The sequence below is a fragment of the Amphiura filiformis genome, chromosome 18, assembly GCF_039555335.1.
Source record: "Amphiura filiformis chromosome 18, Afil_fr2py, whole genome shotgun sequence".
Classification (NCBI taxonomy): Eukaryota; Metazoa; Echinodermata; class Ophiuroidea; order Amphilepidida; family Amphiuridae; genus Amphiura; species Amphiura filiformis.
In genome coordinates, this window is record NC_092645.1 from 23,439,062 (window position 1) to 23,458,019 (window position 18,958).

Sequence of the window (18,958 nt, forward strand, 5' to 3'; positions counted from 1 at the left end):
TGGCAACAACTTTCTTTTTATTTTCTATATTTTTGACAAGTCCAGTTGCCAGATGATTTTCTAATTCATGCATGAATTATGCAAAGTAAAGATTTCAGATAATCAGATACAATTAAAAGAGCTATGGCACTGAGGCATGGTACATGGGTAGAAAACACACTATACTACAAAATTACGGTTGCGTTTTGGCAAATTTCAATTTGCATAATTAATTAGGGCCACTTATTAGAAAAGTTGATTAGGGCCCTAATTAATTATGCAAATGGAAATTTGCCAAAGGCATCCATTTTATTTTGTAGCCGTTCTGAACATTTTACTTTGTATAATTCTTGCATATATAATTAGAAAATAAGGCCTACCTGACAACATTGCATAACAAAAATAAAAGAAAGTTGTTGCCAACTTCTTGGTTACGTGCCATTTTGACAGGCCATATTTTGGTAACCGAATATCCGATTAAAATAAAAATTTTCAGTTTTGTAATCAGGAGAGAATGGGCTCACATATTTCAATCAGACACAAATCTATATCCAATAGCGTTACCTTAAAGCTAGCATTACAAGTGTCTCCTTAACTAATAACAAAAGCTGCCCACTGGTATCTTGGAGGCATTGTCTTTTTTAAAGACATTTCTTGTTTTGTTCCAAAATCCATGTTTTTATCGCAATTTTTTGATGTAAACGAGCTGAATGCAAAACCGGTGATGCAAACTCCAAAAGCATGAACTTTCGCGTACCGTAGCACAGATGCTTGTACGCTCGTTTTGACAGCGATTGTAAACACTTGCGTATCAAGCGCGTTTGACAGTTTTTTACTGTGTGATGCAATTCTGCATTTATTCAAGATGGCGAATTTCTTGAAAAAACGCAATGTATTTTTTATAAATTTACTTCACAAATTCTTTGCCACTTTGCTGATCTGATCATCGTTTTATGTGACGGAAGAAGACTAAGTGATGCTGATTTTATGAAGGTGCCGTATGTTTCATGCTTTTCTGATAATTTTAAAAATGTTTTTTGATACAAAACCTTCCTATAGGTATGACAGGGAAACCTCAGTTAACACATTTGTTAGTCAGTCAAAATGGCCTAAACCGGCAATACAAATTTACATTGAAATTAAAAAGAAGCTTTTTAAGAAGGAAACCTTCATAAATATGTTGTCTATACTTCACTTGACCCAAATATATTATTTTTTTTGGTGATGAGAGACTCGCACATGGAATTTCAGAGAGATTTTGATAGCAGTTCCATTTTTTAAAAAAAGGTGCTATCGTCATGAGACTAAGATCTAGAAACACGCCCGTAATGCTGTTTTGGGAATTTTGCTAGCAGAATCTTTTTGATGAAAGTCAATCTTTGACAAGATGTAACTTTGCTACGGAAAGTGCTATGACAAAAGGTTTTCAGTGTTGGCTTTCTTTACTCAAGGGCTTTAATTTGATATAAAATGATGCAGTTTGATGGCAAATTTGAATTCACCTGGCATACCTACTTCCTAGCAAAATAGCTGTCTTCACTTGTTTTGAAAAAGTTGTTTTAGTTGTCTTTTAATTTTATCCAATAATTTTCCTCATTTATTGAAGGCTCGGCCGCCCTACCCTCCTTACAATTACATTTTAAATTAAACCTTGACTCAAGGCAACTGTTTAAAATTTAAAGATTGATGCGAAAGTAAACATTGTTTTAAAGTGATAATTTATAATCAAATGCAGCAAACCTTTGACGAGCGCGACGTTGCAAATTCAGAGCTAACAACACATGCATACGGCGCACAGTTCATTCATAAATTTCCACTCGGCAACAGCGTATACATCGGTATTGCCTCAGCAGCAGCCAATCAGAGACAAGTGCGTCCAACGCAGTAAATATAGGTATCACAGGGAAACCTCAGTTAACACATTTGTTATGTTAGTCAGTCAAAATGGCCTAAACCGGCAATACAAATTTACATTGAAATTAAAAAGAAGCTTTTTAAGTCTAAGGAAACCTTCATAAATATGTTGTCTATACTTCACTTGACCCAAATATATGATTTGTTTTGGTGATGAGAGACTCGCACATGGAATTTCAGAGAGATTTTGATAGCAGTTCCATTTTAAAAGGTGCTATCGTCATGAGACTAAGATCTAGAAACACCCCCGTAATGCTGTTTTGGGGAATTTTGCTAGCAGAATCTTTTTGATGAAATTGAAAGTCAATCTTTGACAAGATGTAACTTTGCTACGGAAAGTGCTATGACAAAAAGGTTTTCAGTGTTGGCTTTCTTTACTCAAGGGCTTTGATTTGATATAAAATGATGCAGTTTGATGGCAAATTTGAATTCACCTGGGATACCTAGTAAATACGCGGTTGTCAAAGGTTTACTGCATTTGATTATAGTCCCTATATCGAGAGTGGTCGAAAGCATTCAAAGGAAAAGATCGCCAGAAAAATAATAAAAATATTTGAAAATCTCCAAAAATCGGAGCATGCATACAAAGTCTAGGTATGACAGGGAAACCTCAGTTAACACATTTGCTAGTCAGTCAAAATGGCCTAAACCGGCAATACAAATTTACATTGAAATTTAAAAGAAGCTTTTAAGAAGGAAACCTTCATAAATGTTGTCTATACTTCACTTGACCCAAATATATGATTTTTTTTGGTGATGAGAGACTCGCACATGGAATTTCAGAGAGATTTTGATAGCAGTTCCATTAAAAAAGGTGCTATCGTCATGAGACTAAGATCTAGAAACACCCCCGTAATGCTGTTTTGGGGAATTTTGCCAGCAGAATCTTTTTGATGAAAGTCAATCTTTGACAAGATGTAACTTTGCTACGGAAAGTGCTATCCTATGACAAAAAGGTTTTCAGTGTTGGCTTTCTTTACTCAAGGGCTTTAATTTGATATAAAATGATGCAGTTTGATGGCAAATTTGAATTCACCTGGCATACCTACAAACTTTAGGTATCCCAGGCAAACCTTAGTTAACACATTTGCTAGTCAGCGAAATTCGCCGAGACCGGGACCCAAACACAATGCATATTTACATAGAAATTTGAATTTTTTTCGATAATTGTTCGGTACATAAATATGTTTTCTATACTTCACTTGACCCAAATATATGATTTTTATGGTGATAATCAAGTCGCACATGGAATTTTAGAGGATTTTGATAGCAGTTCCATTAAAAAAAGCTGCTATCGCCATGATGAGACTAAGATCTAGAAACACCCCTAAATGCCGTTTTGGGGAATTTTGCTATCTGAATCTTTTTGATGAAAGTCAATCTTTGACAAGATGTAACTTTGTTACGGAAAGTGCTACATGACAAAAATGTTTTCAGTTTTGGCTTTCTTTACTCAAGGGCTTTAATTTGATATGTAAAATGGTGCAGTTTGATGGCAAATTTGAATTCACCTAGCATACCTACAAACTTACAATACAAAGTAGGTAACCCAGGCAAACCTTAGTTAACACATTTGCTAGTCAGCCAAATTCGCGACAATGTCAATGCATTTTTACATAGAAATTTAAAACAAGTGCCCGAAGAAAGAAACCTACATAAATATGTTTTCTATACTTCACTTGACCCAAATATGTGATTTTTTATGGTGATAAGTCACCCGCACATGGAATTTTAGAGGGATTTGGATAGCAGTTCCATTAAAAAAAAGCTGCTATCATAATGAGACTTAAGATCTAGAAACACCCCCGAAATGCCGTTTTTGGGAATTTTGCTAGCTGAAACTTTTTGATGAAAGTCAATCTTTGACAAGATGTAACTTTGCTACGGAAAGTGCTATGAAAAAATGGTTTTCAGTTTTGGCTTTGTTTACTCAAGGGCTTTAATTTGATATATGAAATGATGCAGTTTGATGGCAAATTTGAATTCACCTAGGATACCTATACAAAGTCAATGGCTGCATGCACGTATGCATGGGAGATGGGGACGAATATAATGCATGAATGGAGCACATGCCGATTTTTGGAATTATATCAGTATCTTACAGTTTATACAATACATAAATAATGTTTGAAAAAATAACCTGTGAAGTCGCATTGCACGTTTATCAATGCCGTTTCCCTTTTTCTTGTAATCGGTGTTCCGCAAGGGTTGATCATCATCATGTTGATCGGCGAGAAAAGATGACCCGACATCGTTCAATTTCATGTTCAGCAATCGCTCCATTATTTCGTCTGATGATTATCCAACGAACTCGAGAAGAATCAGGAAAGGCTCAGGTTTGAAGATGTGTAGCAAACTTGAAGAAACTATCACCAAAATACTATAAAAACACTTTAAAAGTTGCAAAACCTGCAGCGCACATCCTCCGCGTGGAATCAGCTGGTCTCAATGTTTTAAAAGCCAGTGGGAACTGTCCTGCTTCGTGATTGGCTAATCAAGTTACAGAGAATTATTGACCAATTTGATTGGTTGGCTTCAAAGGTCGTCAAACTTTTACAAACTACCTAGCTCGGCGATTTTGGGCAATATAAACAAAGAAGTCAAGGACAAAAATAAATGCCTTACATTATTAAATTGGGATAAATTTATGATATAATCGACATATTATGTTTATAAGTAGTGCTTTATTAATTTGACACCGGTTTATAAGCAATCGTTTGAGTGATTTCTTCAAAATCACCAAAATTTACAAGTTCACCTTTTCAGGCTTTGCATAATTTTCTACTAGCCTAAGCAGTCGTAAATCAGTTTCTTTTACAAAGTCAAAGCTTTTGCATAATGTGGTGGTGCATAATAAAATACTGAAATGCGCCACTGAGATGAGGTTATTTTCCCAGCATAACAAACATGGCTTCCATGCAGGTAATTTACGCTTCCGTCTTGTTTCAATAAATTGCTTTTTGCTAAAAGAATGCAACTCTAATCTTAAGAAATTTATTTTAGAAACATTAAATATTCCTGTCGCTATGTATATTTAGTAGTTTTATTTTATGCCTTATTGTAACTTCTGAAATATGCTACACATTCTGGAATGGATTTTAAGCTTACTTCAGAGATTCAGAATGTTGAAGAAACTATCATCAAAATACTAAAGTCTTATTCAGATTCCCTTTTACAAATTAAGCGTACTGCTAGCCGTCCAGCGCGTATTATTTGCACAAGGTCCAATGTACACGCTTAACGTCGCGCGCATATACGCGATGGTTAATCTGTCAAATGAAATCTGAATAAGACTTTATAAAAACACTTTAAAAGTTGAAGTCAGACTACCATGACTACTCAGTTCACTTCATTTATTGACATAATGACATTGTCATTTTCTTCAATCCATGTATGATGACTATTCTGTCGGTCGGACATCCGGACATGAACCGGCTGACGTGACAATAGCACTGCCACTGGAGTGAAAACAACATTCACATTCACTGTCACTGAACTCTGGAGTGTATTACATGCTATCACACTATTGTGGCAGGTTCGACTCTCTGCAAATAAAAATATGCGATAAGTTGTTTTCACTCCAATGCATTGTGACTTGGCCCAGACCAAGAGAATAGGCAAAATATATAAAATTCTCGATCATGAGAACCAAGTTGGCTAAGGCAGCACAGATATTTGTGTCAAGCGTACCCAGTGTTCGATTTACCACCTGCATACCTGCACCAGTGCATGTAACATTCCCTCTGTGCATGCAGCTTTTCACTACCTGCCTGCACGCGTGCATGTAGTGCCGTACTATTACGCTGACTTTCGTATTCGGCGAGGAGGACGATTTCGACCTCCTCGTTTGTTTACAAACAGAGAGGTAGACAAAGGGGCCTGTCAAACCTGTTCCGCTTGTCCAAATACTCAAGTATCAAAAGGATGGTCCACAATAGAGACTAAATCAGTGATTCACGCCACATGAATAGGGGATTAAAAAACTGTGAAGTAGCACCATGTGCTTCTATTGTCCAATTTGCCATCAAGATTTCTAATGAAAACAGTTCAGACCCAGTACACGATAATGTCAGAAATTAATAATTTGTTCTGGGTCTGATTATTCGGACTAGCGTGCATGTACGATTTTAGCCCCGGGGGGGGTTCTTCCTGGTTGAAGGTATACGGGGATGTGCCACGGTTTTGGGGTACCTTTTCAGCGATTTTGGTATATCGATGGGTGGGTTTTCAGTGGAGACCAATGCGCCCAATTGGGCGCATTTGAAAAAGTGCCCTTAAAGCACCCAATTATGGCAAATTTGGGTGCTTTTTGGGTGCTTTTTGTTGAAAATTGGTATACTGATGGGTAGCAAAAACAGCAAAAAGTAGGTATAGAGAAAGTCAGCATCCGAAAGTCTGCGTGGCACACCCCCGTACATAAAATTTTTGAAGAACCCCCGGATTTTAGCGCTAGCGATATGACAAGGCAATATACAAAAGTAAACAAGCAGTCAGTCCGATTTGGAAAAACCCAATCTATTTTTAGCGCAATATCCTGACTTCATTAGAAGGGCTGGCGCAAATCGCGCAATTGACAATTCCCGATACCCCTATAACGTGAGAACTGTCACTTTTTTTCATTGACTTCCCTAGTCTCCTACACAGCCAGTTTGCGTCGGTCTGATACTTGTCGATCCTAACAAACATTCGAGATAGCCACATACAGTCTGGTCCGAGACTATGACTTCCCTTAGAGGGGCTAGCGTAATGTGACGTCATCCACCAATTCCCGATACCCTCGCACTATGTAGAAGCTGTCATTTTCATTTCATTGAAAAAAAAGAAGCGGAATTTAAACCGTGGGAAATATTTGTTTACGTACAGAAAATAATCATAATGTCCAGCAAAAAGGAAATAGCTCAAAAAACACTTGCATCATTCTGGAAATTGTGCACCTCGTCGGCGACAAGTTCTAGAACAGATGAAGCCACAGCATCCAGTGTTTTGGCTAAGAAATCGGCGAGTGAGCGGCATAAAAAATGACAATGACAGTGGAGCCGGGAATATTATTACAAGCTTAACTGACAATGTTCGTGATTCAGTGGGATTTTATGTTTGCTTTAATTTTGGTGCATGTACACTTTTTGCTGTGCATGTAGAAATTTTGGGCTACATGCTGGTAACCAGTGCAGGTAGGAAAAAATTTGTAAATCGGATACTGAGCGTACCGTACTTATTTTATGCAATGCAAGACCATGCATGCGCTTATGACGCAAGCACATCAATTGATCAATCTTGCATTCATCATTCTGTCAGTGTTGGTAGACCGTGCGGCAGTCAGCATGACGTCACTCATGATCAGTGTTCGATTTAGAGGGGTTTTACATGCACAAATGCATGTAACTTTGGCTCTGTGCATGTAGAATTTTGCCTGTGCATGCAAAATTTTGTGTTATTCAGCCCATTTTGAGGAGAAAATCTGAGTTGTGCATGTAAAATGTATTTTCTAAATCGAACCCTGCTCATGATACATGTAGATCGCTGCATTCCATGGTTGTTTTTAACGAGATTCGGCTGTTCCATTTTGCGCCCTAGGATACTGGGGACACTTTACCTGCCAGCTAGGGGAAATCAAAAAACATGTCATAAAAATAAATACCTCTTTGGTGAAACAATTCAAAAATTTGATTTCTTATCAGGGAATAAACTCCCAATTTAAAGGAAAAGCAAATTGGAGTTTTCTGTGCGGATAAAATTGACTTTAGTTCCCCGAATGTGAGCACGAAACTTTGAAAATGTAGCCTAGTCCTACACAATGCCAATGGAATGTGGTTAAAAAATGACTTAATTAGAAATTTTGTTTGGAGTTGGGAAATTAATTGTAGTAAATTTTGACTAAATCAATGGAAGCAGCTGTTCAAATTAAGTTGGTACTATGCAAAAACAAAATTAGCTAGAAAGTTCAAACTTGAGAAGATTCTGTTAATTATAAATAGCTTTCATTTGGTCATAAAGAACAAAATTTTAATAGAGGTGTATGTGCATGAAACAGCTTTTTAGGCTGAACAGTGCCTTTGCATCCTAAATTGGAGTCAATTGGTCCAGTGGACCCCAAACTATGTAAATTATCATCATTAAAAACCATCGAACAATACAGAAAATTTCCATATTTTTTCTACATGTAAAGAAGGGGGTCAAAAAAGCAACCACACTACCGGTACATCGCTTTTTTTGGCCTGCACGATCTCATTGTTCAACCAATTTTTTTTAAAGGTGTCAAAATGCTCAGGAGGATGAGCCACTTAAAATAAGATCCTCCCCTTTCTGTTTAGCCTATGCCTATTTATAGCACGCCTGTTGTTTTTAAAACTCAATCCCAGGGTCATGTAATATTTAAAACATTTGGGCACTTTCCCAAGTGTTGACTATGCCAAGGTAGTATAATCTCTGCTACCCTATCATTAAAATATTTAATCTAAATATTTGTATTCAGTGGCGTGCACAGGATTTTTTGACTGGGGGCACATAATCCTGTTCCCCCAAATGACTGTGGCCAAGGTTGAAATGACACCGCAAATGCCTAGATGCAAAGCCCTTAAGCAGTGGTGTGATACTTCAGGATTTTTCCTGATTTCGGGATTTTTTTGTGGCCAAAGTTTCTGCAATTGTATTGATTTTCAGCCTGTTTTGGGGTATAAATAGTAGGGATGCCAACACTGTATAAAACTGGTTTGGACAATGCTGTACACATATGTCTATGGGAGTTTTCACTGTGATATTACCAAAACAGTTTTTTAAATTTCTTAAGATGTTGACGGTATCTTACTACAAAACCCAAGTTGTCAGTAGTAACCTGGAAGCATTCAGATCAACTTCCCACTTGCCTCTTTCAAAAATATTACTCCATTGCTGAGCTTCGAGCAAATGAAAAAGTGGTGATTTGCACTGATTTCCCCATTGAAATGTACACAAAAGGTACACAAATTTGGATTTTTTGCAAAAAAAGAGGCTAAAATTCACAAACTTTGGTGATATTTCTTAAACTGTTGACAAAGCCCCATCAAAAAAAGACAAAGTTCCAGCTATTCCTAGATGCAAGCTGTATAATACCCTGAGTGCCTCTTTCTTGTAAATATTTTCATTTCTGAGTTTCAGACTGAAAAACCTTTATTTTCTCATTTTATGGTAAAAATGCGGCCTTATGTCTAAATATCATCCAAATTTGAATATTTCAAATGTGAATAACTCCGCAACCCAATGTCTGATTTTGATAAATAAACCGGTTTTTAAAAGCATTTCAACATCTATACAATGCACCAGTTTAATAACAAAAACATTCAGCAGATTTCAAATTTGAGCTTGTCAGCCCTATAAATAGTCAAATTTTGCTCTGTTTTTCAGGATTTTCTACTGCTTTCAGGATATTTCACAAGTTTTGAATCACACCCCTGCTTAAAGGAGTATTTCGTGATCCTAGCATCCTCTTTTTATGACATTTTTCATCCACGAAAAAAGCTTGTTCCCAAAATTTCAGTTGATGATGATTCCGATTTTGCCTTTGTGAGTTATGCATGATTAATATATGTATTACCACAGGGCTGTCAACTCTCACGCATTGGCCGTGAGTCTCACGCATTGGGTCACTTTCTCACGGTCAAGATCACGCCAAGGTAGTATAATCTCACGCCCAGGTAGTAAATCTCACGCAAAAAGCTGAAAAATTAGTACAATCTCACGCATCGTCGTGAATAATTTGTTGTTCCTACACCTATCCCTCCCCCGCTTTTCACATTCTCGAACGCCGTGGCTCAAATAATCATCGGTCAAAATGAACTTTGGAGTCGGCAAAAAATCTCAACTTTTTTTGAGAAAAGTTGGGGGATGATGCTGTGGATCACGAAAATGCCCTTTTAAGACATGGAGTCCAGGGACCTGTTTTAATGCCCCTGGCGGGTGCAGGGGCAGAGCTCCCGAAGCTCCTGGGTTTTAGGTTTTTAATCGTAAGTATGGCCAGTGGCGTAGCTAGGGGCTGTGGCATCCGGAGCTAAGGATATAATGGCGCCCCCCCCCCCTCACAATTCTTAAACATCAGAAAGGCCAAATTATTTTTATGGCTTGTAAATATACAGATGTAATTTTTAGCTCTGTTATCACTCTTTTTTTTTTTGTTATTTATAGAAACGTTTACAAAAGGAGCTGATGCAGCTACAGAAAGACCCACCAGTGGGCATCACTGTCAATGCAGAGTCAGCTTCTAGTACTCTAAACACGTAAGTATTTCATAAAGACCCACCAGTGGGCATCACTGTCAATGCAGAGTCAGCTTCTATAGTACTCTAAACACGTAAGTATTTCATAAAGACCCACCAGTGGGCATCACTGTCAATGCAGAGTCAGCTTGTAGTACTCTAAACACATAAGTATTTCATAAAGACCCACCAGTGGGCATCACTGTCAATGCAGAGTCAGCTTCTAGTACTCTGAACACGTAAGTATTTCATAAAGACCCACCAGTGGGCATCACTGTCAATGCAGAGTCAGCATAGTACTCTAAACACGTAAGTATTTCAGGTTTTGGGAGCCTAACAGTCAGATTTTCTATTGACGGGGACTTTACGGCTGGTTTGTGGTGGACGTTCACATATGTGTACATCCATATCAAAAGGATGCACTTGTCGGCTGCTACAAGTGTCTCATTTCACATAATAATTGGTAATAAATTATCAGACTCATTTCAAGTGGGGGTCACTTTATATCATCCCAAGTCACATGGCTTATTATTAATACAGATAACATTCCATAACCATGTCACTTGGTGATGATTTGAAGTGACCTCCACTTGAGATGAGTCTGGTATTTACTCCTAGCTATTATGTGAAATGAGGCACATGTAGCAGCCGACAAGTGCATCGTTTTGATATGGATGTACACATATTTGCTTTGTTCTAGATAGATTCCCATTGACAGAATTTGATGTACAAGCATGTGTCATAGGAATGACATCCAATTAAAATGTTGACCTTGATGATTCTACACCCCACTGGGGTTTAAAAAGTTCAATTGTGTGCTATATTTAGTTACATCAATTTGAGTCCTCAATAAAGTTGTTATCTTAAAAACAAAATGTTAAATCATGACCTACCCTCTCTGAGGTACATATGCCAGTGAATCAGACTGGCAGAGGTCACTACATGTGACTCACTCCAACAAAACCCGGAACAAGTCACCAGACATGTTTTGAGTTATACATGTAGGCTTCTAAAGATGACATTCCCATAAAAAAATTTCAAATTTTGAAATTAATAATTTCATGATATTTGACTGTGGGACAAGTGGACTTTCAAATCATTGAAAATTCTCATTAAAAGAAGGTTTATTTAATCAATAATTAACCCTTTGAACTAGGATATTCAATCTTGTGTAAAGCAGAAAACTGATTAGCTCATTTCTCATAATAGCAATTAGTCCAAAATATAAAGGTACCGGTACTTTACAAAATTATCTATAATATATAGGTCTGGACTCTGGAAGTATTCTGTTAATTTTGGTATCGTTTCAAAGCTTATTGTCTGGTGCTTACATTTATATTCAAATCATGAAATGTCAAAAATACGACTCGTTACTGGTTTTGTTAGAGTCACATGAAAGTCCCGGCTCCGACGGGGAGTTCCAACAAGTGCTGTGTATGGGTTTATTTATGTGCATTCACATACATGAAATACAAATATTTCATGATCAGATGGGAGGGGCAGTCTCAGGACCTGTGGTGATCAGAGGGTTTGTGCCTAGACTGGACTTGCGTCATATCACAATGTCTCTTATTTAGAGCTATTACGAACAGTGTAATTTTGGTTAGTTACCTCCATTGTACAATTTAGCATCAAAGTCATTAAATGTGCCTGTCTTGGGGGCGCACAAGGATGGCGATCTAAGGCCTCGTATCCATAGGCTGTTCCCTTGTGGCGTGTGCCCTTTTTCCGTGTTCACTTGTTCCCATGTGACCTGCCACACAGACAACGAACCTTTGTTTTGCGGCAAACAAAGGTTCGTTGTCTGTGTGGCAGGTCACATGGGAACAAGTGAACACGGAAAAAGGGCACACGCCACAAGGGAACAGCCTATGGATACAGGGCCTTATAGACACTATTTCCAAACTATTATTACCATTTTCCTCACTTGTACGTGTACTACTTAAACATTTATTTGTTTTCTTGTTTGTTTTTTGTGTGATTTGTTCAGGTGGATGGTGGACGTGGAAGGTGCACCAAACTCAATATATGCAGGAGAGAAATTCCAGCTACGATTTAAATTTAACAATAGGTACCCATTTGACTCCCCAGAGGTAAGTATGTCCTGCCGCTGTTAGGTCTCTAAAGGTCCGTTCATACTACGCCGCAATTTCTCTGCGTTGCTGATATATCGATTACTTTTTGCCGCAACTCAGCACATTTCCAGTTAAAATGTATTTTATATGCGGTATGATGCAGTGCAGCAACGCATCGCATCGCAATTGCGGCGTAGTATGAATGGACTCCGGTCTCGCATAAAGAGATTATATCCATAGAGTACTGTCTGCCATGTTTGTGTGTTGCTCATAGAGAGCAATATATATACCTATTATTTTACTGGTCATACAGTCATGCACCCTGATAAACTTTGATTTTGAGTATAGACAAATCCAACGAGCCAAGTCATGGTCAGGATTTGGTCGGCCATATTTGGTTTCCCGCATGCACCAAACAGGTGTTGTGAGTGCCCAATTGGGTGGATTAAACCTGCTTAAAATTCGATGATAGATTCTTTTGTGTTGTAAACTGTCATCATTCTTTTGTCTATGTGTAACACGGGTGATGCAATTTATAATACCCTTCAAGGCCGCATTATCTCACATTTTAGGTGAGGTAGTTGGGTCCCTGTCTCGGCTAATGGCTGCCATTGAGGAGTAGGAATGTGTGAAATTGGATTTGTCTATATGATTGTTTGCATCTGATGTGTGGGGTGGGTGCCAGTAAAGTGCTCTAATGTATTTACCTTTATTGTGGTATTCTGTGGTATGATGCAGTATGGCAATGCTTCGCATCGCAATTGTGGCTTAATATGAATGGACTTTAACTCTGGTCTCGCATAAAGAGATGTGGGTGCCAATAAAGTGCTCTAGGTGCTATGTTGTAATGTTTGCGCTCAATGCGGGCGGTTCACTATTTTGTTTCCATGCATGTGTAACAAACCAATGGTGGATTTAAAAATCCAGAGCAGTTCTGAGTCGGTACTCTTTTGGTGTAATCTCTTTGGTCTCTCACTGTCCAAAGACACATACATCTACACCAAGCCTAGTATTACAATGAAAGATTGAAGAGCAAAGTGAACCAGATGCAATTGCCACCAAAAATAGCTCATGGTACATTGGATTTGATGGTGAACTATGTGCTCTTCCTCAAGTAGCGGGGGCTGTTTCAAAACCAAATCAAACCTTTACATATCCCATTACCTTGCCTATTCAAATATTGTCAAAGTACCGTATTTAATCTAATTAGCGTCGTTAAAAATACTCAACTGGCACTGCTTAATAAGCCCTCAGGTACATTTAGTGGCAATTATCTACAAGTTTACATAATTACTGTACCAAGTTACCCATGCATACTTAACCCAATCCCATACTGTTTTCTTGATTTGCAGGTAGTGTTTACAGGTAGCAACATTCCTGTTCATCCCCATGTCTACAGCAATGGTCACATATGTCTATCAATACTCACAGAAGACTGGTCACCGGCGCTATCAGTACAATCAGTATGTCTAAGCATAGTCAGTATGCTTAGCAGCTGTACAGAAAAGGTAAGATTGGTCACCAGCGCTATCAGTATGTCTAAGCATAGTCAGTATGCTTAGCAGCTGTACAGAAAAGGTAAGATTGGTCACCAGCTATCAATACAATCAGTATGTCTAAGCATAGTCAGTATGCTTAGCAGCTGTACAGAAAAGGTAAGATTGGTCACCAGCGCTATCAGTATGTCTAAGCATAGTCAGTATGCTTAGCAGCTGTACAGAAAAGGTAAGATTGGTCACCAGCACTATCAATACAATCAGTATGTCTAAGCATAGTCAGTATGCTTAGCAGCTGTACAGAAAAGGTAAGATTGGTCACCAGCGCTATCAATACAATCAGTATGTCTAAGCATAGTCAGTATGCTTAGCAGCTGTACAGAAAAGGTAAGATTGGTCACCAGCGCTATCAATACAATCAGTATGTCTAAGCATAGTCAGTATGCTTAGCAGCTGTACAGAAAAGGTAAGATTGGTCACCAGCGCTATCAGTACAATCAGTATGTCTAAGCATAGTCGGTATGCTTAGCAGCTGTACAGAAAAGGTAAGATTGGTCACCAGCACTATCAGTACAATCAGTATGTCTAAGCATAGTCAGTATGCTTAGCAGCTGTACAGAAAAGGTAAGATTGGTCACCGGCGCTATCAGTACAAACAGTATGTCTAAGCATAGCCAGTATGCTTAGCACCTGCTCCCACAAAAACTGCATGAAGTCTGGAAATTATGATATGGAGATGTGTCCAAATTTGGAGTGATTACCAAATAGGTTGCCACTCTACTAGTCTCATTAAAAGACTGCCCTACCCCAACCCTAAACCGTAACCATTAACTCTGTAAACGAGGACTGGTCTAGCAAGTTATACCGAGTTCAGTAATTGTACCCCAAATTTAAAATGCTCAAATTAGCAGATTTAAAATAAGCTCAAAAGAAGTAGTTTTCTTTGATCTTAAGACAGTGCCATTTTTCTTTGCATGGGCAGTTCTTGCCATCCATCATGAAATTATTGCTATATAAATAGTGCTTTTACCTCTTTGCTTTGTTTTCTTCCCAGAAACGTCCACCAGACAATAGTTTTTATGTTAAAACGTGCAATAAGAGTCCAAAGAAAACAAAATGGTGGTATCATGGTAAGTCAGAACTTTTTTTTACACTTTTCACTTGGGTAGCGTATGCCATATGTCCCTATTCGTTCCATTAACCCCCATGCCCCTATAAGCGCTCACCAAATAACTTTTTAACAACTTTTTCTAAGGAACTATCACTCTAGTTATATATCTTAATAATTGTATATTTGTGTAAATGAGCGAATGTTCTTGGGAAATAAATCTAATTTTTGGATTGGTCAGTTGCCTGATGAAATCTGGTGGTTCCAGAAGTAACATACATGTAGCAAAGTTGTAATACTGAGGGCGTGTTTCTACAGGCGCTCCGCTAAGTTAACCGCTAAATGGATAACGGTATCTTACCGTTATCTTACCGTTTAATCTGCTGTTTCCACAGACAGGTTTTTGCCGTTGGCGTGTTCATGCCTAATATTGGTTTTAGTTATTTGCATCGTACCAACAAACATGTTTTAAAAGTGTATTTTGTCTTACCTTTTACTGTAGTATGGCCAGAATCTTGCATTGTAGGCCTAGAATTAATGCTAAAATGAATTGTTTAATGGTTGATTACTGCTAAATAATCACTTTTCTTTGTTTGTTCAACAGAAAAGTTTGACATTTTACACAGTTTTTCACTATTTTGTGGCATTTACAAATTTCAGTGAGCAAACCCCGAATTCCGTGAATTTTTCCGTTTTTCCGTATCACGGAGAAATCGTGGCTTTACATAATAGTTTGGACTTGCTATGTTGCCCAGGCTGTTTTTGTCATGTCGTCCGTCCAATTTACTAGTACCTGTTGATTAACAGCCATTTTGCCTGATTTTTGCTCAATAAACGGCAAGTTACCGCTTCGGTCTGTTTCTACAGAAAATCTACCCGCTTCGTCAACGGCAAAAACCTACTCCGACGAGGTTTCCGTTGGCGTTGAAAAGGCGTTGCAAAAAGGCGTTGGAGGCTGTTTCCACAGGAGTGATTAACGGTTCCATACCATTTCCAAAACGGTATTTGGCTCTGTAGAAACACGCTCTATGTATGTAAGTTCCTGTATTGGATTTATTACCAAACTCTATATTTGTGTACTGATTCAATTATTTGTATTCATTTGTATTCAATTACCATAAAAACTCAATAGTTAGCATATGTGCTTACTATCGAGCACAAAAGTGTAAAGGGTTTTGAGCAAATCATCGATACACTTGGTTTATATACGAACAAATAAACCTACAAATGTGTGTCTCAACCCCATTATTTAGTTGGTAGAGCACCGGACTTGGTACAATGTCATGTTTTCAAAAGCGCTCGATAGTAAGCACTTGCTAACTGTCAAGTTTTTATGGTATATTTGTCTACTTATTCAATTATTTGTATTCATTATTCATTATTCGTTATTTTCTCTTTTTTCACAGATGACAAGGTGTGATGACAGCCTCCAGTTTTCATGTCATTGAAAACAACTCTTCTTTTTTGTACAAAACTTGTATATTATGTAAATAAGAATTAAATATTATAAAGTTATAATTGACTATGCTCCATGTCATTCTGCTGTACACCTTACTCTAGCATGGCATTTGCTATTTTTATTTGCTTATAAACTGAAGCATAGTTGAAAGCCAGTGACATAAGCAGATCACCGGGGCCAAATACATTGTCTATTTTGTGTTCATGGCACTTTGGAATCAAGGCTTATATTAACCAGGCACCCAGGCTTTCTTTACCCCATGGTTGCCAAGTTTTGGCTCCTGGTGTATCCAGTATTTTACACTACAAACTGTAGAGGCCGTCAGCCTTTTCTGCGGGATCCGCCATCTTGTGGGTACTGCCGTTCTGCATGTCATCGTTAGACATTACGCCCCGATTACGCGGAAGTCGCAGCGCGTGACGCACCTCTTCAGTCAAGCGTCAACGCAGTGATCTTAGCAACAAAGCACTCCGTACCCACAAGATGGTGGCGTTGACGTCACAATGACTACCTCTATAGGACCAGGAGCCATCTTTGGGACCAGAAGCTCAATTTAGCTCCTGGTCCAGGCATACTTAATATAAGGCCTGTTTGGAATGCATGCCTAGAGGGCCAATATGTACTGTAAAAGTGCAAATTTTCACGCTGTATTTATTTTTGTGCTTTTCACATTCCAAGCTGCTACCACGAAAATAACAACACACAAATATATTCCTTCTGTGTATAGGCAAATGTAAGGAAACTTAGAATCGCAAATTTAAAAACAAGTGAAATGGTAAAGCGTGAAAAATTACACATTTGGAAATTTACACGTTTACAGTATTAGGCAAGTTCTGTACGATGAAAAAATCCACAGATTTATTGTTATCGCAATTAGATGAGACCTCGGTGGCCGAAGAAATCCCATAAATCATTTGGCAACATTCAGGGACGCAGTTTATCCTTATTGAGAACCTGTTCTCTAGTCGACTGCAGCTTAATTAGGATAGTCCATTTGAAATTCATGCACCTGCTATGAAAGACATGACATTAATTCTTTCACATGGTGTCAATTTCAAAAGGGTGATCTGAATTGAAATCTATACTTTCTGTGTGGGGGAGAGTAAGGCAATGCCCATAGGGGGTATATGGATTTCAAATGGATTAACCCATGGAAGCTCATACTTAATGCTGCAACAATATCATTCCTGCAACAAGAAGGTCAACAGTGGTAGAGATCATGGAAGAGGAAAAGAAGGTCTGATTGGATCTACATCAGAGTCATGGAGTTCCAGATAATCCAGGTTTTAATGTCTACAAACTTGATGGTGGAAGCCTTATACACTTTATATATTGTCTGCAAGCTACAAAAGACCTGTAAATGTGACATGATCAAGGGGAATGAGTCAGATGTTGCTTATATTGTTTTTGAGATATTGGCAAAAACAGTGTTCAAATTCTTTTGTTTATATTGTTTTCAGCCATTGATAAATTGCTCATAACTCAGTAACCAGATGACCGATTTTGATGGCGTTTGCATCAAAATGTAGCATTTGTACTCTCCAGAAAAGGATGTAAAAAACTCCAAATTGAAAATTGCCGACATATGAATCATTCCCCTTGATCGTGTCACAAATGATTTTATAAGGTAACAAAAAAATGGTGTGTCTCAGAGCTTAAAATCCAATGCTGTCCCTGTCTCAAACTTAGTGTAAAGAAGATTGGGATTCTCTGAACTTTCACAAGTTTTTCATTAGTTTTAAGTGCTATTCACACAATTCTTCCAACTAACATATATTTTGTACAATATTTTTGGTACCGGTATATGTCAAAAAAATGGGGAAGAGAAATATATTGATCTATTTATCCGAGACAAATGCACACTGCAAAATTAATGCATAGCAGTAGCTTTGAAACATACTATTTTTTGGCCTGATATAATCCAGCAAATTATAAACTGGCCTCAAAAAGAAACTTATAATTTTTCACAAGGTCATATCTTAAAATCCTCTACATAAAAATGAATAAAAATTGCACACAGGATTACTTCAATACTCTACTCTAAACACATGTCAGCAACCAAGCAGTTGTCCAACTGACACAACAGTAAAATGCACTGACACGGAACAGCTTCCAGGACCACATTCACAGGCGAATAATTGGAACCCAACAAACAAAATCTGATTGGATGTGAATTTTGGTCCAGAAAGGTGTTCCATGTCAGTGCATTTTGCTGTTGTGTCAGATAGACAACTGCTTGGTTACTGACATGTGTTTAGAGTAGAGTATTGAAGTAATCCTGTGTGCAATTTTTGTTCATTTTTATGGAGAGGATTTTAAGATATGACCTTGTGAAAAATTATAAGTTTCTTTTTGAGGCCAGTTTATGTTGTACACCATAATTCGCCACTTGCACGGTTCCGCCATTATGCACTATGTGCGGGGAGAGCCTCGAACTGGCAGCATACATGAATGGGAATTGAACCAGTCATATAACATTCTGTGTAAGGTTACGTAATTCTTCCTTTCATGTATGCTGCCAGTTCGAGGCTCTCCCGCATATAGTGCATAATGGCGGAACCGCAAGTGGCTAATAGATTCCGTAATACATTGGAGCAATGAGAAAAGGTTAAAGGGCATAGGTAACAGAATGTATTATTGATTTCCTACCTGCTTAGTGTAGAGTCGGTGAGCACATAAATTCTAGCGTTTCACAATAC

At 38.0% G+C, this 18,958-nt stretch overlaps 2 protein-coding genes across 6 annotated transcripts in view; one reads left to right on the top strand and one right to left on the bottom strand.

Moving 5' to 3' along the window:
- LOC140140014 (uncharacterized) overlaps window positions 1-4,353 on the bottom strand; it is a 51,565-nt gene extending 47,212 nt beyond the window's left edge. For all 5 annotated transcript variants that reach the window (XR_011857197.1, XM_072161826.1, XM_072161823.1 and 2 more), the window contains exon 1: window positions 4,034-4,353. Coding sequence is in view for 4 of the 5 variants with exons in the window: in XM_072161826.1 (XP_072017927.1) it covers window positions 4,034-4,176 (143 nt within the window). In the remaining variant the exon portion in view is untranslated. The remainder of the gene's footprint in view (window positions 1-4,033) is intronic.
- Window positions 4,354-4,741: 388 nt separating this feature from the next.
- On the top strand, window positions 4,742-18,635 carry LOC140140015 (ubiquitin-conjugating enzyme E2 W-like). The gene is made up of 6 exons (XM_072161827.1): window positions 4,742-4,815; window positions 10,051-10,142; window positions 12,112-12,214; window positions 13,549-13,704; window positions 14,747-14,822; window positions 16,207-18,635. Exons 1-6 carry the CDS (start codon window positions 4,801-4,803, stop codon window positions 16,218-16,220), a joined length of 456 nt encoding a protein of 151 aa, XP_072017928.1. The 5' UTR covers window positions 4,742-4,800; the 3' UTR covers window positions 16,221-18,635.
- The last annotated feature ends 323 nt before the right edge of the window (window positions 18,636-18,958 follow it).